The sequence below is a fragment of the Rhineura floridana genome, chromosome 2 (assembly GCF_030035675.1).
Source record: "Rhineura floridana isolate rRhiFlo1 chromosome 2, rRhiFlo1.hap2, whole genome shotgun sequence".
In the NCBI taxonomy this organism is placed as follows: Eukaryota; Metazoa; Chordata; class Lepidosauria; order Squamata; family Rhineuridae; genus Rhineura; species Rhineura floridana.
Window position 1 is genome coordinate 109,381,936 of NC_084481.1, and position 23,383 is coordinate 109,405,318.

The 23,383-nt window shown below is 40.6% G+C and overlaps 1 protein-coding gene across 3 annotated transcripts in view; it reads right to left on the reverse strand.

Moving 5' to 3' along the window:
* TOLLIP (toll interacting protein) overlaps positions 1-23,383 on the reverse strand; it is a 51,555-nt gene that overhangs the window by 24,004 nt on the left and 4,168 nt on the right. For 2 of the 3 annotated variants that reach the window (XM_061610097.1, XM_061610099.1), the window contains exons 2-5: positions 11,440-11,589; positions 9,598-9,780; positions 5,335-5,487; positions 2,950-3,040 (exon numbers count right to left, since the gene is read on the reverse strand). In XM_061610097.1, the coding sequence (XP_061466081.1) occupies positions 2,950-3,040; positions 5,335-5,487; positions 9,598-9,780; positions 11,440-11,589 (577 nt within the window). Of the gene's footprint in view, positions 1-2,949; positions 3,041-5,334; positions 5,488-9,597; positions 9,781-11,439; positions 11,590-13,546; positions 13,624-23,383 lie in introns of all 3 variants that reach the window. The other variant, XM_061610098.1, reaches the window with a different exon arrangement.

Here is a 23,383-nt window from a genome sequence, read left to right on the forward strand (position 1 = left end):
CCAGTGTTATACAGAGCTCTAGATATGGTTGACTAGTGCACCATTACTCCACTCACAGCAACTGACCTCTGTAGCTCCTTCAAAAGGATTGTTGGCCTCTCTGTGGCTTCTCTCACAAACCTCCTTCTTGTTCAAGCATTTAGTTTTGAGGGATGGCCTTTTCTTGGCAGTGCCTGGGTGGTGTGATGCAGCTTCCACTTCCTGATTACTGATCCAACTGTGCTCACTGGGACATCCAAACACTTGGATATTAGTTTGTACCCTTTTCCTAATTTATACATTTCTATTATATTATCTCTTACTTCTGTAGAATGCTCTTTGGTCTTCATTTTCCTTCAGATCCACAGCCTGACCAATGATCCTTCAACAGTGGGGGTTTTATCCTGACAATGTGACAGCAACTTTAATGGTTCACAGGTAGAGGCCAAGGGTAAGGTAATTGTGTCCCCGATAGGGCAATTTCTTTCATCTGTGTAAACTGGGAGCTTCCACAGCACATGGGTTGAATACTTATGCAAGCAACAAGTTTCAGTTTTTTATGTTTCTGACAAACATTTCCCAACATAAAACCAATGTCACCTTACAATAATTGATACTGAGTTGCTGAGTTTCAAAATAAAATATCATACAGAACGAAATTACAATGTACCATTTGTAATTCAGTAATATCAGAGCATTGGTCAGGGGCCCGAGTACTTTTGAAAGGCACTGCATATGAAGTGCTATATAATCCCGTGAAACCAGCTTGGCCAAACAGGAGAGGGACTAAAAAAAAAAAAAAGAGTGTGTATGCACATATTGGGCTGATTTGGATGTCATGCTAAGCCAGTGGTGGGTAACATCTGGCCAGCAGGATTAATTAGGCCCAGCACGGCCCACAAAGCCATTCCCCACAAATCACTCCCACCTGCCCCACACCTGACATCATATGTGACATCAGGTGTGGGGCAGGTACAGCTGTGGCTACAAAGGAACAATGAGGAACTTCAAGTGAGCTCCTGATTGTTCCTTTGCAAAGAGGGCTGCCTGTCAGGGCAGATCATCTGATGTGCACTGACAGGGACCTGTTGTGGGCTGCCTGTGATATTTCATGTTTTTGGCTGTTTCGAGGTCTCCGTCTCCAAAGGTTAACAAAATGCATAAAAGTTGGGAGACAAGAGCTTATTTTGTACTAAAAAAAAACCACAGTAAGCAGCTGTGTAAGAGGTTAGAATGTAGGCAGCCTAGCTGCTGTAAGGGTTAAGTTTCTTTCACTCTCCACTCCCTCCTCCCCTATCTGAAGAGTGGGCTCTCCGCCTCTCTTTGTTTATACAGCTGTAGAGGACAGCTGTTAGAAAGTCTGGGAAGACAGCCAAGAGGGGAGATAATAATGTGCAAGAATGTTGAGTTTGAGAGAGCACAGCCCATAGCCTTGTTGAGCTGCAGGGAAGCCCTGGCCTTGTATGTAGCCTCGAGAAAGCCTATAAATAGCCAGTCCTTAGTGACTGAGCCAAAGAGGCACAAGGCCAGTCAGTGACTGTGCTGGGGATTGCCGAAGAAGGCTACTTGAAGAGAAGGCTACCAAAGCAAGTCTGCTAAAGATGGCTAGAGATAAGATTACGAGGGCCACTCCTGAAGCTATGCCTAAGACATTGCCTGTCACTCTTCTGGAAGGAAATGTTTGTATTTGAAGTTTATCAAGCATTTAACACTGCAAGAAAGTTATATATATATATATCTAGAAATGCAAGTAGGTGCTGGCCTCAGCCAGTGCAGAAATTGTGCGTATATATGTACAATTTCTGCACTGGCTGAGGCCAGCACCTACTTGCATTTCTAGTCTGAACCAGACCTTAGTACAGAAATAAAGAAATATATTTTCATTTTCTGCTGTGGAACTCTATTATATTTCCTGATACAGCCCCAAGGGGAACTTGGGTAGGATTTCTTTTTCTAGGTTTACCTAGCCAGTTGTCTGCTGTCAATAACAGGACTCACTTAGCTGAGGATAAAGTTTGACATATAAGATTCTCTTTGAATATAAACCTAGAAAGAACATGTAGAACCTTCATCCCTGTGCATCCACTAGATAAGGGTCCTGCTGGGATTGGCTGCACGAGGGAATTCCCTGCTGGGAACTCCCTCAAGCAGCCAAGGAGGCTCTACAGAGGGGAAAATGCTTCATTTGAAGGAAGAGGTATGCATTCAAACCACTTTCTGCAAATGTATTTCAGATAGGCTCCCTGCAACTGCTAATCAGGTGACTGTTGGTTACAGCAAGCCCCTTATATTGAGGACAGCTTCTGATGTTCTCTACCCAGACAAATTCAGTCTGTGTGTGTCTCTGTGTGTGTCTCTGTGTGTGTCTCTGTGTGTGTCTCTGTGTGTGTCTCTGTGTGTGTCTCTGTGTGTGTCTCTGTGTGTGTCTCTGTGTGTGTCTCTGTGTGTGTCTCTGTGTGTGTCTCTGTGTGTGTCTCTGTGTGTGTCTCTGTGTGTGTCTCTGTGTGTGTCTCTGTGTGTGAGTGAGAGTGAGAGAGAGTAAACAAGTCAACTTCAAACTGCAGTTTATGAAACTGGCTTGTTTCCACTAACCATAATTAAGATTAAGTGTTTGGACAGTACACTAAAGCGTGGTTAATCTAAAAAGAGAATTGGAAGCTTTTGATCTCTTCACAGTCATAGGATGGGGGTGGGGGAAATGGCAACCTAAGGCTTGTTTTCAGTACTAAACCACAGTTTACAATGTAACCATACTGACAGCTATATAAAACTCCCTCAGTTCTGTGAGAATCTGTAAACAGCTTGAGAATGAAAGTGTCTGATTAGCCTTCAAATTATAGTTTCATACTATTTTAAATGCTGGGTACTTCAAAGAACAGAGCTCATCTCTGCCTCTGACTTTAATTACCAATTTTCAAGAGATTTGTTTTTCAGTTCTCACATTAAAAATAAAAAGGAGGGGTAACATACCTGTTATAGGCACATATCCAACTCCTTGCTGATACACTGTGGGCATCAGGACCACTGGCTGAGGCTGCATCATCATGGCAGCTGGTAAGGACTGGATACCAAAAGATAACAGAAAATTGGTATTTTGAAAATTATTCTAGGAGCGAAAACAAAGCAGCAAGAAAATGCACAACAATCCTTCAAGACCTGCTATACCAAGGTCAGCAAGCAACCTTTTGTCACAAGTCATTAAGTGCCACCACCTTCCAGGAAAATTAGGTTAAATGATCCTGAATTAAACAACATTTGAAAGAACTATTATAGCCTATAAATAAAGAGTTCCATCTGCTCAAATCAAGCTACACTTTGATGACAAATTGCAGGCAGTTTCATTCAGAGTACAGAACAGGAAGAATACAGAGCTTCCAGAATAATTTCCGTGGGTTGGATCTAGAGATGTGAGTGTATATTACATTCTGGCAGTTCAGTGAATTGTTGTACAAGAGCCAACAGAAGACATTGTGCTACATTGCGCAAGAACCTGTACAATGTCTTGAACAAACAGAAGCACACTTCTAGATTTCAGTCCTTCTGCACATGGAAAAGACCGTACACTCACAGAGAGACCAGTTCTGGACACAGCCATATTATCTCACAATATGAGAGAAAATGACAGGGTGTGGTAATTAGAATAAATAAGCTTCATTTACAAATTTTGCTGTATAAAAAGATTTTAGCTAACATTATTTGCCCGCCCAGAAGCTAAGCACAAAAACCATCAACAAAACTCTCTTCAGCACCCTTCATTATTAATAATTGTTCTCTTCTCATCAAAGCTATCTTACATAATTCATATTCCCAAAAGTTTACTGATAATGTGCATTGTATTTTTAGCTAGACACAATGCATCAAGTCTTGCTTAACTGAGAAATCCATAACCTGTTTAAATACTTTTTAAAAAATCAGTGCCCTTTTTATCTCAATACTTCTATCACCGCGGTGTTAGTAGACCTACACTGGTTACCAGTTGTTTACCGGGCCTGATTCAAGGTGCTGGTGTTGACCTTTAAAGCCCTATACGGTTTCGGCCCAGTTTATCTGAAGGAGCGCCTCCAGCATCACCAATTATGCCGCCTGACAAGATCAGCCACACAAGACCTTCTCTCAGTCCCACCAGTTAAAACAGCTAGGCTGGTGCGGACTAGAGAGAGGGCATTTTCGATTATGGCCCCCACCCACTGGAATTCCCTTCCTTTCGATCTTCACCATGCCCCCTCTCTGACAAGTTTCCGCCGAGCCCTGAAGACCTAGCTGTTTAGACAGGCCTACGGGATCTCTGGGGTGGGTTAGTTTTAATGCTGTTGATTAACTGGTTGGTTTAATTATTGATTGTGGTTTTTACTGGTTTTATATTGTATTTTATTGTATCAATGTACGTCGCCTAGAGTGGCCGTTAATTCGGCCAGATAGGCGACTCATAAATAAAATTTTATTATTATTATTATTACTGTGAGCATTTAATTCACTGCAGATTAATCAGCAAACAACTTTTCCCTCCTCAAATTCAACTTGTTTAATATGAAAGCACTTGTGATCACAGATTTTCTGGAAGCAAATTTACAGAGCTAAACCTTTCTACTGTAGGGATGAGAAACCTGTAGCCCTCTACGTATTGGACTACAGCTATCATCACCCCTGACCACTGATCATGTTGGCTGGGGATGCAGAAGCTGGAGTCCATCTGGAGAGCCACCGGTTCCCTTCCCCTGCTCTACCAATATATTGTGCCCATTTTAAGAAATGAATCAATACAAGTTTTGGAAGATCAATATAAGGCTAAAGAGACTTATGAACATGCCCTAAAAATAATGGGTGTGATAAACAAGGATGGTGTGCACAGCATCCATGCACACGTACCTATGAGTTTGCTGTTTCCGAAAGGTTATTTTTCAACTTCCCTCAAGGAAGCCTCATACTATTTATTTATTTCCATAAGGTTTAGAATGAAGGCGGAGATTTAGTACAAGAGCTTTGAAGAAAAAGTGCCATTAGTGCTCATGCGGTATTTCCCCGGTCCCCAAAATGCTTTATAAATTTAATGGGAATGAAAAGGTAATTTGGGGAGGGGGGGTTGTGGAAGGAGTTGCTCAAAAGTTATCTCCAGGAAGACTCATGTCTTACAAATCTTATCCTACTATCTTGGCTTTCTATAAGGAGTTTTATCATTCTGATACATTTTTACACATATTTACTAATTTCTGTATTCCCTCCATCCAATAGATCTTGAGTAGTCCAATACAGCAAATACCAGAAATCCATTGGCCTAGCTTCCAACAAAGCCTGTTTGTTTTATGTCCTTGAACATATTGCCTTCCATGCTGAAGCAACTGTTGTCAATTAGCTTACCGTATAAGACATGACCAGATTAATCATTCCTTCTTTGTCATCTCCTTGCCTTCCACTCAGGCTATACCACTCATCTTCTACCTTTCCTTGTTTCAGCGATTCAGGAATGGTAATGTGCGTCCAAGCAATGCGATCATCCATTGAAAAAGCCCGCTGAAAAATAACATATTTAGGTAATTAAATTCAGAAGTTCAACAGCCTGACAAAAATGATGGCGGACTATCGCTTACTATCACTATCATGTCATTATTAAGGTTTTCAAGTTTTGTTATTTTATACTAAAGTTAAAACCATTGAACCTTCAGTATTAATCAATTTTACTCTCTTCCTCAGAAGCAGGCTAATTGTTCATCCAAGCCTATTCATAAAGAGAAGCACTGTAGTTCATGGATAACATGGAATACCAAGATTTACTGAAAGATAAACACACCATTAACAGGAAAGTAACTTCTGAACATTTCCCCAATTTGATCGATCTAATATATAAGGAAAAACCGTTACTGGAGCAGAACTTTTTCCATGATCATTTTAAGTTACAGAGGCAAGGTTCACTCAAACGGGTTCTGAATTACGAAATTATGTGGAATTCCAAGGGTTGTAATCCAATGTTTTACAAGAGCAGCTTGCGCAACTGTTATTTCTCTTCCTCCTTCCATTGCAACTTTATATCAGAGTGTCTTCTACCAACTTCGGTTGGTGGCCCAGCTACGCCCCTATCTGGACAGGGATAACCTGGCTTCAGTTGCCCATGCTCTGGTAACCTCCAAGCTAGATTACTGCAATGTACCCTACATGGGGCTGCCTTTGAAGACGGTTCGGAAGCTGCAGTTTGTGCAAAATGCAGCAGCCAGATTGGTAACAGGGACCAGACGGTTCGAACATATAAAACCTATTCTGGCCCGCTTGCATTGGCTGCCTGTATGTTTCCGAGCTTGATTCAAGGTGCTGGTTTTAACCTATAAAGTCTTACACGGCTTAGGACCACAATACATAATGGAACACCTCTCCTGACATGAACCCATCCGTACACTACACTCAACATCAAAGGCCCTCCTCCGGGTGCCTACTCGGAGGGAAGCTGGGAGTCTGGCAACAAGGGAGAGGGTCTTCTCGGTGATGTCCCCCAAATTATGGAATGATCTCCTTGATGAGGTGTGCCTGGCACCATCACTGTTATCTTTTCGGTGCCAGGTCAAGACTTTCCTCTCTCCTAGGAATTTTAGCATGTTTTTAAATTGCTTTTTAAAAAATGTGTTTTAAAATTTGTATATTTGTTTTTAATGTTTTTAATTGTTGTAAACTGCCCAGACAGCTTCGGCTATGGAGCAGTATACAAATGGAATAAATAAATAATATCACACAGTCAAGCATATTCAGTACAGTAGGGTGCCATTTATACGGTGGGTTACGTTCCAGCCCCCCCCCGAAAAGCGAAACCCGCTGTAAAGTGGGACATACCGCATGATCAGCTGTACAGTACAGCTAATCGTGCGCTCCAGCTCCCCGCGCTCCAGCTGTAGCACGTGATCAGCTGTAGTGCGGGGAGCTTCAGGGGCCAAGCACTGTCAGCTGGAACACAGCGGCTGGAGCTCCCTGTGCTATAGCTCATCGCCCCACTGGTGCCGTATTAGTGGAACACTGAAAAGCGGGGCACCAAAAAGCGGGGCCCTACTGTAGGTCCCCCTGACCTTCTAGAGAAGCTTTGGGGGAAATACATGGAGACTGGCCGTGTGAGCTGCCTTCTGCTTGTTCAACCACTGGCTACAACTCCAAGATTTTGCAAACACTACAATCCTATGCACAGCTGGCTACCTAAGACCTCTAAAGCAGGGGTGGGGAACCACTCTAGGCCAGAGGGCTGGATCCAAATGTGGTTAACCCTCTGCAGGCCATATCTGATAGATGGTTGGAGCCATCCACTTGCCAATCACCCAATGTCATATGATTGGAGGTCCCAAATGGATCTGACCACTGCCAAAAGCAGCGTGGCTTACACTCTGCACTATATTTAATCATCACTGAACACAAACCTGTGCTTTTAAAGGGACAACTGGGAGCATACTCTAAGGATGCCGATAGTTCCTTTGCAGCTATAACTTTATCTGCCCCACATCCAATGTCATAAGATGTCAGGTGAATGGCAGATGTGTGTGCCCTGGGGGAAACAGGCCTGCAGGCCAAATTAGGAGACAAGGCAAGTCTAATTAGGCCCATAGGTCAGAGATCCCTCACCTGTGCTCTAGAGTAAACAGGATTTAATATAGTCTTGTTCTTAACAACTTAACTGGTTACCATCAATGACAAGGAATTTCATTCAGGCTAGCCAGTGGGCTGCTGAATACTTGCCTCTACTCTGGCAGTTTACTACAACTGTATTCTAAGCATGGAGGCAAGTGCTTTGCCTCCTTTCCATGAAGAGTAAACCTAGGTAACCTGCCGGGACTCAGGCAGAATCCTCTGCTTTTCTATGCTAACTGCATAGGTGGGTAAGCTGCCTCCTTCACATCCAGCAAAGAAACCAAGATGGCCAACAGTTCCATCTAAATGTCAGACCCTGCTCCCAGGAAAGAAACTGAGATTATTCCATTCCTCCACTGCCAATCTGCTGCATTTCTAGCCTGGAAAATATGTTACCAGCTTAAATGTTTACTCAAAAGAGAGGCTGGCAGAAGAGGGAGAGAAAAAAGGCAAGGTAATAGACGTCTTTGCAGACTCTGAATTTTTGTGAACAAAATTTACAAGGCTGATTTAACAGGCTTACATGCGAGCATGATTAGAGCCTATTGGTTGTAGCCAACGTAGCACTAAGTAAGTATCCCATCCAAACAAAGATTTCCACCTGTGCAACAGGATTTCCCCCATCTCTCCTCCTGACTCCCCCCCCCAAACATGTTCTAAGGGTTCTCCCAACTCTCCAGAGCAGATCTGGGGATAGTGCAAGGCATACATGGGGAGGAGGAGTGGGGGGAAGTTCCACTGTGCAAGCAGAAATCTTTGTGCTGACAGGAGACATTGGCTGAATAACTGCTCATAATCATTTTTGTAGCTTGGGGGGAAAAACAGTCTGCTCAAAAGACTACCTCATTATAAGAAAAGATGACGTAGGCCTAACTCATTAAAAGCTGCTTCACACGTGTGTAGGAGTTCTATTGTCTTGGGCAACTCTCTTTCTGTAATGCAGCTCCAGAGTCACAAACCTAAATCCTTTCCTACCATGCCAGTGAAACACTGCCTTAGAGGTTTGCCAGCACGAGGACCGGGGCTACCTGGTTTGGGGCAGGGAATTTGCTTCCATCTTGTTTCTGGCAGACAAAAGCATGAACCGATTTTGATGCTTAAGAAAACCTTGTCTTTTTGTATTGCTAACATGGAATGTTTGACTAGAATTGGAAAGGGAGGTAATTCCTGTTGATGTTGGTACAACAACGTGTTTCGAGTTGTTTTCAACTAAGTGCTGCTCAGAGTATACCTACTGAAATTAATGAAGCCAAGTTAGTCATGTGTATTAGCTTCAATGGGTCTGCTCTGAGTAGGACTAGCATTAAATACCACCCTTTGTCTGTTGAGGGGGGATCTAACTGGTGTCCTTGGGTACATGAAGGGCTTTTGATCCCTTCCACAGCTCTGCTAACGGTTTTTGTCAGTTTCCCCTTTCCACTCACAACACTTTCCATGCTGTTCTGGAGGATCTCCTGATTTTCTGGAGCTAATTTTGGGAAGCACAGTAGGAAGAAGAATTGGTAAAAATTCCCTCTGCTCCTCCTCTATTAACACAGGACTCAAGGAGATCAAAAGTACTCCCATGATTGCAAGGACACTAATAGGATTCTACCTATGTTTTTTAGGGTATCAATCTGTTTGGATACTCTTTCACAGCAAAAGCTATTAGTTTAGGGACAATTATATTTGCTGTGGGTACAGGGATTAATGGAATATGAGCAGGTAAACACAATTGTTGTAAACCACCCAGAGAGCTTCGGCTATGGGGCAGTATACAAATGTAATTAAATAAATATAAACTGCTATAAATTGAGCGTGAAGTGGCCCTAAGCCAGATATAGGAAAGAGGTTCCACCTAGATGTTAGGCTCTGCTCCCAATCCAGACTACTCAGAGCAAAATGAAAAAACAATCATGGAGATCGAGGAAGAAGGTTCTCATTTAGGATGAACTAAAACTCGGTGTTAGTTGTGCCCAAAAGCCAGCCCTCCAGCCCTGGGCCATGCCTTTACAAATTAGTTTTTTTTTTTTAAAATGCTCTAACCTCGTCAAATATTTCAAGGTAGAAAGAATCCACTCCAGGCGGAACGGTGCACTGAATAACTTTGTTCCATCGGGGATTTTTGGCTCCATTATGAGCTGTAGGCGTTTCATAGACAGCATAGCCAAGTCGTACTCTGCAGTAAGGATCCATGCGCGTCATGCCATAATTTTTTGCCAATTTTGCCTAAGGAAACATACAAAGCAAATAAATAATTTTGTCATTAGCTTTTCATGTACCTTCCTACACTGAAATGTCTATACCTTTTAGCTGCAACCAACATATTAATGGTAAGCAAAGTTATGTAAACAAAGTTGATTAGAAAAAAAATTAAAATCAAGATTTCCTGCCCAATGAGTTACAATGCCTCAATTTAAATTAAATGCATCCTGCCCACAGCACTATGGGTCACATTTAATGTCTTCATCATACGTAGATGCATATACACCTCTTTCTCTGATAACCTAGACTGAAACTTGTCAATGGGGCACCATGGAACAGCGTCACAGAAACATTCTCTATCCAGATGTAAACAAGCAAGTAACAGTGAAGTATGAGGATACTTTTAGTAGCCTTGTTGTTATAGAAGCCCTCCTCTAGCTGCACCACTAGAATAAGTGCTCAGATACAATGATTTGGCACTCAAAAATTCTGTAGCTTCCTTATCTAGTTCTGTAAACTTCCTCATGTGATGTTTAATATTTTTCATGCCAGATCTCATCCCATGCCTCTTTCAAAACTCAGGATTGACCATCAGGACGGGGGAAGGAGAAAGAGAGAATGGCAGAAAGTCCATGGCTTGTCAAGCTACATTCTCCAGAATGGTTCATTCATTCAGGCCTTGAAGTTCTCACTCAAAGAGCTGAGAGAGTTCAGTTTCTCGGGAGCCTCCCAAGATTTGCTCACCCTTCTTTACAATCTCCGTTTCTCATGCTTCAGCTGACAAAGCATCAGCAGGGCCAGTGTCCTTACTTGCCTGTCCAGAGGGCCATTGGGTATCAGTGGGGAGTAAAGCAGAGAGAGGAAGAAGGGGCATGTGGGTTGTTATTTCTGCGGTCCCTTTTGCTGCAGATGAAGATAACTTATTAAAGTCACTGGCTATATAACTGTCAGTTTTTTAAAGCAAAACAAACATTATGCTCAAATACTCTGTCCAAGTGTAAATGCTGGCCATAACAAGATGTTCATGTAACTGTATTATTGATTATGTCATACAAGCTTTATTATTGATTATTTCATACATGTTTTTTGTAATCCACTAGGAATTTATTTTAGTGCTCACTGGGTACACTGAAAACTGTAACAGCAAATTCTGCATTTGTTTCCAAGGTATGAGTAGACAAAAAGAGAATAGCCCTAGACAATGTGTCCCCAAAGTCTTTGAAGTCCTTTCATTTAAACATTTTTCAGTTGCAATACATTTAACCAATTATTCCAGAAGGACCACAGAGCTAGTAAACATTTCATGTATGTTTTCTAAGTAAATGCTATGCTTAGGTACAGAGACCATTTGAAAACCACCACAGAAAAGTTGTCCCTAAAGTTATATGATTAAAAAACTACTAATGGAGAACACATGTTCCCTCAATTCCTTTATACTGCCCTCATAGTAGTAGTTGATGAATGGTTTCAGAGGAAGATTACACTGATATGCACTGAAATTAAGCAATTCTGAACATAAATAACAAGTTAGTACTGTAAGATCAATGTAAACTGCTTATTAGCTAGAAGCCAGTGACAGTCTTTTTAAAGCTTCTTTTAAAGTTTCTGCCAGCATCTATGTATAATGACCATGATCACACTGCCTTTAGCAGTACATCCCAGGAATCTACAAAATGTAGATACCTGCACTACAGTGATGCTCAGTCTCCCAACGGTACCCATTGCTCCTCCGTACTGTAACTGTTGAGCTGCTTGAGCATCCAATTGGATCTGCTGCTGTTGCTGAGTTGGGGTGATACGAAGGAAATCTTGAGGAAGTTCACCAATATACACCTGTACAGGAAACACATAAAGCAATGAGATAATCCTCTTTGGTCCACCTTGCATTCTCCCATTTGCTCCTTTTAAATATATTTCATACAATTTTCTAGCATCCCTCTATCTACTTTGCAACCTTTCTTCAACTTGTCAAGAACGGGGTGATTGGACATGTACACCTAACAGAAAATTGTAGTTATTTTAGATGTATGCAGTGGAAACCCTTAAAAATGAATACTGTGAAAATTTATACCTCTATGATTAGGACTTATATATCCCACATGAAGACCTTATTTGACAGTCTGAAGATGTAAATGTAAGAGGAAGATCAGTTGATATTATGGAAGTTCATTATCTAACAGAAGGGGCCATCTCACTTTAGGATCCAAAGGCAGGAAAAAGAAGAATTTTTACAATCACTCAAGAAAGGTTTCTACCCAAAGCTGACCTACAGTGTATCTTGGACTGGCAAAATGTCTCAGACAAAACCACAAGCAGAGCGCTAAATTCTCTTTTCAGTTTTTGCTTGAAAAACTACATGGTATATTTCTACTGCAACATGTCAAAATGAAACTAAGAAAGTGACAGGGGGTATTTTTATACCCCAAGCCAAATTCCAGTATATCTCAGGGTGGTAAAATGTCCCAAAATACAGCAATATGTGATATTTCAGAAGGACAGCTATCTGCTTCTCCGGGTTGGTTTTTTTCCTTGAAAAACTGCATGGGACATTTTTTATCCCAGTATGTTAACATTGCTTGGGATAAAAAAGCAACTCATCTATAACATTTAGTTCGTTTTCTTGGTGTCTTTTTTACCCCAGATACAAAAAAAGTTAAGTGGCTGAAATTTGGGGATATTGTTTACTATTGTGCAAGTAACAATAAACTAGGACTATGATTTAGGTCTGCTTATGTGAAAATTTTGCAATGGGAAGTGCACTAGGATTTCAACCCTGTTTTTCATATAAAGCTTTAATCTGCAATACTCCTGTCCATAGAAGAAAAATGCCCAGAGTAAATTTTACCAACATTTGTTAAAGTGGTTAAGCAAGAAAGATCCTTACATAATGAAAAGGAAAAAAGTGTGCATATTTACCATTGTATCCTTGACCATGGTATCCTTCTGGGTCGACTTGGTGAGATGGGTATTGGAGGCACTGTTTTACAGTGGTTCCGATCCTATCTCCAGGGTCGCTCTCAGAGAATAGCATTGGGTGACTATCTTTTGGCCCCCTAGCAGTTGTGCTGTGGGGTGTAGCAGGGTACCATCTTGTCCCCCATGTTGTTTAACATCTATAAGAAGTCCTTGGGGGTGGTCATCAGATTTGGGGCGAGATGTCAGCAGCATGCTGATGATACCCAGCTCTATTTCTCCGTAACATCTGAATTGGGAGAGGCTGTGCAAGCCCTGGACCACTGCCTGGACTCGGTGGTGGGTTGGATGAGGGCCAATAAACTGAGCCCAAATCCTAGCAAGACAGAGGTGCTGTGGGTTGGTGGTTCCCGAGTTCGGATAATTGATCAGTTGCCTGCTTTGGATGGGGTCATACTCCCTCTAAAAGAGCAGGTCTGTAATCTGGGGTGTTCTTGGATCCATCTTTGTCGCTAGAGGCCCAGGTGACCTCTGTGGCTAGGATTGTCTTTTACCAGCTTTGGCTGATAAGACAGCTGCAGCTGTTTCTGGACCGGGATAGGTTGACCACTGTTGTCCACGCACTGGTAACCTCCAGGCTGGATTACTCTAATGAGCTCTATGTGGGGCTGCCCTTGAGGTTGGTCCGGAAGCTGCAGCTGGTGCAAAATGCGGCAGTGAGACTGCTCACTGCGGCAGGGTATCGCCAACATGTCACCCCGCTGCTGAAAGAATTGCACTGGCTGCCCATTTGCTTCTGGGCCAAGTTCAAGGTTCTAGTTTTGGTGTACAAAGCCGTATACAGCTTGGGACCAGGATACCTGAAAGACTGTCTTACCCCTTATATACCCAGTCGATCACTGTGCTCTGCAGGTGAGGGCCTCCTCAAGATAGCATCTTATCAGGAGATCCATTCTGCACAACATAGAAAACGGACCATTAGTGTGGTGGCACCTACCCCGTGGAATTCCCTCCCCTTAAATATGAGGCAGGCACCATCTCTGTTATCTTTTCAGTGCCTTTTGTCAACAAGCCTTTTAAGTTGAGACCTATCCCAGTCTGTCCGCGTTGGAATTGCTTTTTAATATGTTTTTTAACAAAACAATTTTTTTTAAACCCCTTTTAAGAGATTTTTTTAAGCTTTTAAAAAAAATGTTTTTAAAGTTGTTTTGCTTTGGTGTATTTTAAGGTCTGTTTTTATGATGTTTTGGTGTGTTTTTAGCACTTTTGTTTGCCACCCTGGGCTCCTGCTGGGTGGAAGGGCAGGATATAAATCAAATAAATAAATAAACAAATAAAAAATAAAATTTAATGTTCCACAATGGCAAAGCTATAGATTATATGAGAAGCCTACTTTAACACTGTACCAATCTTGCTCTACAAAAAGTGAGATAACATGTTAGGGATTCTAACAAAAGGTAACATTAACAGCAGGAGTTTTACTCCAGAGTTTTCAACCTTGATAATCTTACAAATACATGTCTAGCACCATGCATCATTTCATGAAATATAAAGGCCTTGGGCTACAGATTTTGAAGATGCCAGAGAGCTACTCATGTTCTCCAAGATACTAGCTTCCAAGTGGAGGAGTTAACATAAAATTTAATTAGAAGAAGCAGCAGCTCCTACTTCTGCCTCAGGACCTCAGCAAGAAAATGTAGCTAGTCAGAGCTGAAATGCATTGAGGAAGTTTCAAGAGGAGGCATACTGCTGGCCTACATGCCCTACTGTCACATCAAGGATGAGTTTAGTGCATCTTCAATAATATTTCAGCTACGCATGGAAACCCTTAAGTATACAAAAGCAACTCAGTATGTTGTGGATTCTGTAATGTAAAACTTTCCTGATATGAAAAGGAAAACTTAAAATGCAAAATGATTTCTCTCCCAGGGCTCAATTTCCCTTTGTCAATGACAACTATGACACTATGACCAAACATAACGCTAGCAGCTAACGGCTTTTCAGAAGTCAGAAAGGAACATCTTCAAATTCTCCTTGTCATCATCAGATTTAAAAGCGGGTAAGAGAAAAATCAACTCATTTGAAATGTGGTATTGGAGGAGAGCTTTGAGCATATCGTGGACTGCAAAAAAGACAAATAATTGGGTGTTAATTAGAACAAATTAAACCAGAACTGTCAGAAGCTAAAATGATGAAACTGAGGTTATAATACTTTGGACACATAATGAGAAGACATGATTCACTAGAAAAGACAATAATGCTGGAAAAAAGAGAAGCAAGTAGAAAAAGAAGAAAGCCAAACAAGAGATGGATTGAGTCCATAAAGTAAGCCACAGACCTGAACTTCCAAGATCTGAACAGGGTGGTTCATAGGGTTGCCATAAGTTGTAATCAACTTGAAGGCATATAACAAAGAAGAAAATTCATTCCTAAGAGAAAATGTTCTAGCTGTATTTGTGGATTCTAGCATAATCTTGTGTGATCTTAAATTGGAGCAGTACATTTTCTAAAAGCTGCTGACACAGTCACATAAGGAAAGACCTACAGTATTATAGTCTTGTAAGAGAGACAGTTCTTATCTGAGTTACACGATGTTATGTGTCTTCAAGTCGATTACGACTTATGGAGACCCTATGAATCAGCGACCTCCAATAGCTGTCATGAACCACCCTGTTCAGATCTTGTAAGTTCAGGTCTGTGGCTTCCCTTACGGAATCAATCCATCTCTTGTTTGGCCTTCCTCTTTTTATACTCCCTTCTGTTTTTCTTTTCTAGGAATCATGTTTTGTGTCCAAAGTATGATAACCTGTTTCATCATTTTAGCTTCTAGTGATAGTTCTGGTTTAATTTGTTCTAACACCCAATTCTTTGTCTTTTTCGCAGTCCATAGTATCTGCAAAGCTCTCCTCCACATTTCAAATGAGTTGATTTTTCTCTTATCCATTTATTTTGCTGTCAAACTTGCACATCCATACATAGTGATCAGGAACACCATGGTCTTAGTGTTCAGTGATATATCTTTGCATCTGAGGACCTTTTCTAGTTCTTTCCTAGGTGCCCTCCCCAGTCCTAACCATCTTCTGATTTCTTGACTATTGTCTCCATTTTGGTTAATGACTGTGCCAAGGTATTGATAATCCTTTGTCATCGACTTTAAAGTTACATAAATCTTCTGTTGTCATTACTTTAGTCTTCTTGACGTTCAGCTAGTCCTGCTTTTGTGCTTTCCTCTTTAACTTTCATCAGCATTCATTTCAAATCATTACTGGTTTGTGCAAAGAGTATGGTATTGTCTGCATATCTTAAATTATTGATGTTTCTCCCTCCAATTTTCACACCTCCTTCATCTTGGTCCAATCCTGCTTTCCGTATGATATGTTCTGCGTATAGATTAAACAAATAGGGTGATAAAATACACCAGTCTCACACCCTTTCTGATGGAGAACCAATCACTTTCTCCATATTCTGTCCTTACAGTAGCCTCTTGTCCAGAGTATAGGGTGCGCATCAGGACAATCAGATGCTGTGGCACCCCCATTTCTTTTACAGCATTCCATGGTTTAAATTTACCTTTCATTTCTCTAATCTTTTGAAATAGAGCTCTTGTTCTACCTTTTTTGTTGTCCTCTTCTATTTCTACACAATAACTATTGTAACAGTTCTCTTTGTCCCTACGTACTAGTCACTGCATTATTGCATTTAGGGTTCTGGCCGTGTTTCTATCTCCTTTTGCTTTCCTTCTTTCTTTAACCATTTTAAGAGTTTTGTCAGTCATCCACTGAGGTCTTTCTCTCTTTTTAACTAGAGGTATTGTCTTCTGGCATTCTTCCCTAATAATGTCTCTGACTTCACTCCATAGTTCTTCTGGTTGTCGGTCAACTAAGTTTAAAGCCTCAAAATTGTCACCTTACGTTATGGAAAGTATTTCCAAATTGCTCTATATCATAATTTGTTCTACAGAATAATCTGTTTTAAAAACATTTGCTCATGTTACTCACCTCTCAGCTCAGTTTCAGAGAGAGGTCATTAGAAACCTTTAACATCTACAAACTGTGCTGCACAAACATTTAACCAGTATGCAGCAAGGGTAACTTATATTTAGGCTCAAGAAGCAGGCCAAAAAGCACACTCAATGGTTTTACATACAAGGCAGGGATACAGATTACAAGCATTTAGCGTCACAACTGCCAATCATGTGGCCCACAAAACAATAGTCTTCAAAAATAAACTGAATTTCCCCAACTTTGCCAAGTTAGCAAATTTGCTTCTGTTTTAGATGCCATTTGCCCCAAACTAGATTTGTAAATTGTACCACAAAATTGTACTGAACGTAGATTCTTTAATATTGACTAAGTATAACATAATTAATTTACAATAATTACAATGGAAAAAATAAAAAGCTACATTAAAAGCTGTTGAAACAAATAAAACAGGGAACCCAACCAAAGGACCATAAGAATACATAGCGGAGGACTAAGACAACTGGTATAATGCACTGGGTAAGAGATTGAAGGAAAAAACCAATATCGTGCCAGTGGATGATGGAGCTTTTTGGGACAGAAGGCTGCAGAGGGAAGGAGACATCCATTGTGCAAGCAGAAATCCATTGTGCAAGCAGGACACCACATCTGGATACCTCCCTGCACTAAGAATTAGTAAAACTTTGGATTAAATTGTGTCTGCCAGTGACCCATAAATGATCTTAGGCAAACCACTCTCTCATTCCCTTACCAGCAAAATAGGAGAAAATACTGACCTATCTTACCAAATTTTTGTAATGTTTAAAATAATGTATGTGAGACCTTTTCAACGTGAAAGATTTAAAAAATTAATCCTTTCCTGTACAATCTTCCCAAAGTTTGATTAACCACAACTGAATCTTTTGAATTGGCAGCAGATTTAGGATATAATTCTGGATAATCCTTTTTTTTTTTAAACTCTCTTTACTTTTTCCATGATAACACCTTCCCATTAAATATTTGACGCTGTATCTGTTGTCTTTTTGGCACCTACTGAAGACCTTCCTCTTCCAACAAGTTTTTAAAGTAGCGATCTTTCCCAGTCTGCAGCTGTACTAGAATTTTAGATGTTTTATCATTTGTGTATTTGCCACCCTGGGCTGTTTTGGGAGTAAGGGCAGATATCAATTTAATTATCATAATCACCACCACCGCAAAAAAAAAAAATTGAACAGAGTTAGCATTCTTAGGACTATTCAAGACAACCATCACCACCACAAAGGCTTGGATCCTAAGATCAGTTAACTGAAGGAGGCTGCTGGGGGTGAGGAAATCACCCAAAGTCGACAGACCTCAGCCTGATTTGGGCCATCCCTCCTCAATAGCAATCCCCATCCCCATCCCATGTTGTCCAGGAGGGCCCTCTGAGCCTCCAGGTAACTGCCAGGAAGGGAGAGAGGAAGAACAGACAGGAAACTTTGCTTCTATAAACAGGTATCAGTTAACCTATCTTAGGATCAAAGCCCTTTTTACAGTGATTATATGTTTGCACACACATTCAAAACTGTGTCTGTGGCACACAAGAGAAGAGGTCCTCAGCTATTATAAATTTGTTGAACCATATACCTCTTATACTCCAAACCATCATCTTTTTTATGTTGAAAATTTACTATTTATTGCACTGAGTGCCACAACTACATTGCAAATATTATGTGAGATATGGTTGTGTGATTACATGTTAAGCAATTACCTATTAACTGTGCCTGTAACATGGACAACTAACACATCCCACCAGCCACATGCTTCCCCTATTTTCTGAAGTTATATGCTATTTATTATTCTTAATAGCTGAGCGCATTTTCATTCCACTACCTGAAAGCAAGAGCACTGGTAGCAATGTTTTTGAAGTGCTGAATATCAGCAACGAACTTTTAAAGAGCTTTTCAATCCATGCTTTTTCTAAGCTCCGAGGCATATATCTATTGTTTCAAAAGCAACTAGCAAGCAGTGAAGCCAGCAACCACATAGTGCACCTGTCTTGGCAATACACACTGATAAAAACTAGAAAAGTAGAGTGTACAAGTCTTTTCAGATGAAGACTGCATACATCCACTCACCAAGAGAAATTGGCATCACACGACACCCAGGAGTACAGACTTCCTTTTTCACAGTTCTCTGAACATTGTACCAGGGGTGGGCAGAAGGTAGAATGGAGATCTTGCAGTAGATGTAAATGAGTTTGATTCCCTTTTTTTATTTAGCAACTGCAACAACAACCCTCCCTTAAATTAAGTTGCTGAAGTGAAGAATCCTTGGGGGAATGAGATGAGAAACTGGGAGTGGATTTTTACATGAAAGGGTTGCATGCTCAGTTCTGCTACTAAAAACAACTTCCGTGGCTGAGAATATGCTCAGAGACACACTGTACCTCAATTCTAAGTGTATATTCCCCACCCTGCCACAATTCTGCACCTGGCTCCAGTTTGTGGACACAGAGGTTATGATAAAAACAAAGTAAATGTCCTAAGACTGAAGTCTGCCTATTCCTGCCTTATGTCAGCCTTGCCTTCTGCTCTCCCATAACGGAAAGTGGGGAAGGGGGGCATCTCCCAATTTCACTGAGCTTTGGAGCAGGCAGAAGTAATGTGTGAAACTCATGCGGCTTCTTCCTGTTCAAAAAGTCCAGCATGACATGAGACCCGCAGTGTGCCTTTGGCACATGCAGACCAGAAGATCAACGTTCTAAATTGTGCAGGGACCTCAATGTACAGAGAAGGCTCCTTGCTGCAAACATTGTCCTCAGCACTATAACAGAAACAGTGGAGGTAGGAGAAACAGTATGAATTTGGAGGTGGAGCTAAAAGCATAGCTCCAGACCCCCTTTCAACAAGCTTCTGCCTTAGTTTACTAAAGATTTCTTGTTCTGAAGAATATTTATCTCCCAATGCTTTTTACATTCTTCTTGATATTTTCTTCAGTAAAACTTTGATTCTTACCACACCCATCATTATTTTTTAAATATTTATGCAGGCTTTTGTTCACCTAACAGATTAGCTACCTGGGTTACAATTATACCCATATACTGCCATTGTGAGCTATGGGTTTATTTTAAAAAAACTTTTCTTAAGGGCCTGTGTGACATTTCAACCAAAATATTCTTAGATGACGACTGATTATATTAAGTGCTTGCTGGGGAAGAGAGGATCTGGAAAGGCAAGCCTTTTCCAACTAAGGTAATCCCAATACCTCACAGAGGGCACTGAGCCACGATGAGAGGCAAAAAAACCCCTTTCACATTTAAAATGAGTATCTAAGAGTGCAATCCTATATCTACTTACTTGGGACTAAGTCCCACTATCAGGTGGATCCACCAATGGCTACAGAATTGTACTCAAAGAGTGCTTATCAATGATTCCTTCTCAAACTGAGGGGAGGTAACGAGCTGGGTACTGCAGGGCTCAGTCCTGGGCCCAGTGCTCTTCAACTTGGATGAGGAGGTGCAGGGAACGCTTATGAGATTTGCACATCGCACAAAACTGGGAGGAACAGCTAATACCCTGGAGGACAGAAACAAAATTTAAAGTGATCTTGACATGCTGGAGCATTGGGCTGAAAAAAAAAAACCAGAATGAAATTTAACAGGGATAAGTGCAAAGTTCTACAGCTAGGAAAAAAGAAACCAAATGCACAGTTATCAGATGGGGGATACTTGGCTCAGCAATACTATATGCGAGAAGGATCTTGGAATTGTTGTTGATCAAAAGCTGAGAATGAGCCAACAGCGTGATGTGGCTGCAAAAAAGGCAAATGCCATTTTAGGTTGCATTAACAGAAGTATAGTTTCCAAATCGGTAAAGTACTAGTTCCCCTCTGTTCAGCACTGGTTAGGCCTCAACTTGAGTACTGCATCCAGTTTTGAACACAGCACTTTAAGAAGGATGCAGACAAACTGAAACAGGTTCAGAGGAAGGCAATAAGGATGAGCAGGGGACTGGAAACAAAGCCCTATGAGGAGAGACTGAAAGAACTGGACATGTTTAGCCCTGAGAAGAAAAGACTGGGAAGATATGATAGCACTATTCAAGTACTTGAAAGGCTGCCACACAGATGAAGGCCAGGATCTCTTCTCGCTCATCCCAGAGTGCAGGACACTGAGCAATGGGCTCAAATTACAGTAAGGCAGATTTCAGCTGAACATTAGGAAAAGCCTTCCTAACTGTTAGAGCAGTGCGACAATGAAACCAATTGCCTAGGGAGGTGGTGGGCTCTCCAACACTGGAGGCACTCAAGAGGCAGCTGGACAGCCACCTGTTGAGTATGCTTTCATTTGGATTCCTGCATTGAGCAGGGGATTAGACGATGGCCTTATAGGTCCAACTGCACAGTTCTATGATTCTATGAATTCAGTGGTACTTATGTCAGAGTAGACACATTTAGGATCGTACTATAAGGCTCTAAATCTACAGTCTGCTTTGGAAGTCTCGTATCTGATACTTTAAATGTATGGGTGAATAAACCATTTTTCAAAACTATGTTACTTGAGTTGTAAAAATAGCTTTTGTGCTGACATGTACATGAAAAGCCTTTCTCCCACTCATTAGTTAGAACTAGAAACATTTTGTATGCATTTCAAACTGCTATGTTTGATGCACTGGGTTATCTGTAATATGTGTAATTTTACAGTCCGCTATGCCACCCTAGATTGTTAATGAAGTCACAAACCTCCACAAGTATTTATTTTAAGAACAGTATAGAAAGGCAAGTAAAGCAGTGCATCTATATCAAGATCTGCTTGGTATGCTAATTAGTCAGTTCATGAGAACTGAAGAGCTCGACTATATATTCACTCACAGCTGCAGAGAACTGCAAACATATTCAAGTTATTTAAAAGGACAGGATTTTTTAAAATCTTCCAACCACATTATTTCTTAAAAATAAGCCTTATTATGGATAGGTTTACACTGTTATGTTTTCCCCTGCCCTGTGTACTTTGTGAAATTAAACTAAAATCCACATGAAACAGGATAGTAGAACGATCCGTACATACAGCACACTAAAAAGACTATAGCAAACTTCAAAAGTCAACCTTGCCAGATTTGTTTTGCCTGTGACCTCAAAGCATTCTGGACTCACACACAATCCATTTCTAAAGTAGGCTGCCCTTGAAAAACAATGACAAAAAGTATCATTCCAGTAGAGGGAAAAATGGTTGGGGGAAGGCACCTTTGAAAGAAATAAAGTACCTCTATCACACAATAGGTAAAAAACTAAGGGTTAACATGACATGTACGGCCACATGTGCAGAGATGTCATATGTATGAACCAGCGACTTGCACTGTGAGTCTGGCATTTAGAATTCTGACAGTTGGTTCTTACTGAGCATGCTCTGTGTTATCATAGGCTGCCAGCCAAAATTTATTAATTACAAATCAGCCACACATTTTTTTTAACTTTTAAACTGCAGAAGATGAAAGTCAGAGTATGGGGCAAGGTCAGTATTATGATTACAGATACTCTGTGAATATGGCTGATTTTTAATGAATTTCAACAGATTATGAGAACTCTCAGAGAAAAAAGTCCAAAAGGGTGGGTTTTTTCTCTCTCTTTTTAGACTTTGAACTCTCTATTCTCTCTGACTGTTTTGTGTATCGCCATGAAAATTGAGAGGGTTGTTAAGCAAGTGTTTCTGAGTTCAGGACTATAAGTTTTGTAAGGTTTTGTTTTGAAATGAGCTTATGAGAAGCATCAGAATGGCATGGGGGGTATTTTCAATTTAACATTGCGGAATGTGAAAACCCCATGCTGGCTATAGTATACAGCCACTCTCGTGGCTGTATATAGTGGGATTTTTCCCATCCAGGAGGTGTTTAATCCCAGTCAATTACTCAGTTCTGATTATTTGCAGTAATTGGTCATGATTTCATTACTTCCCCTGTTTTTTAACATCCATATACCTAAATATTTAACCAGTTGCTCTTTAGACACGACTTTGTATTGGTTTACAAGTCTTTCCTTAACACGCTTTTCAACTTCGAAACAAATCAGGTCAGATTTAGAAAAATTAATTTTATAGCCTGATGCCTTACTGCATTCTTTAATTAATTTGAACATCTCAGGGAAAGCATTTTCTGGATCCTTTCAAGGTACATTGTCTGCATGTAAACTTACTTTGAAATTTTATTTTCCTACTGTAACCCCCTTTACCATTTTACTGGTCCTGATAGCTTCCACAAAAGGTTCTACAGAAAGGGCAAACAGTAGAAAAGAGAGAGGACACCCCTGTCTGGTCCTTCTCTTAAATTTAAATTCCTTTGAGAGGATTGTGTTAACTGAAACAACAGCAGTGAGATTTGAATAGATTAATTTAATCCATGACAAAAATATTCTCCCAAGGCCTATATGTTCTAAGGTATGGTAAAGAAAGCTCCACTTTAGATGGTCAAACACTTTTTGGCCATCACAAAATAGTATACCAAATGGGCAAATAATTCATAAAATGAATTATATTTAATGTCTTGCGTATGTTTGATGATAGTTCATGTTGATCTGTTTTAATCTTTTTAGATAGTAGCTATTTAATTGTTTTAAATAGGTTTTAGTTACTTGTTTTTTTAACTGTTTTATTGATAATTTTAATGTTTTTTGTAAACCACTTAGAGGTATTTACATTCAACCGTATATACAATTTGTTAAATAAAATAAAATAAAAATTGTCTAGAGATGTGAAGGCCTGGAAAAAACTGGGGGGGGGGGGA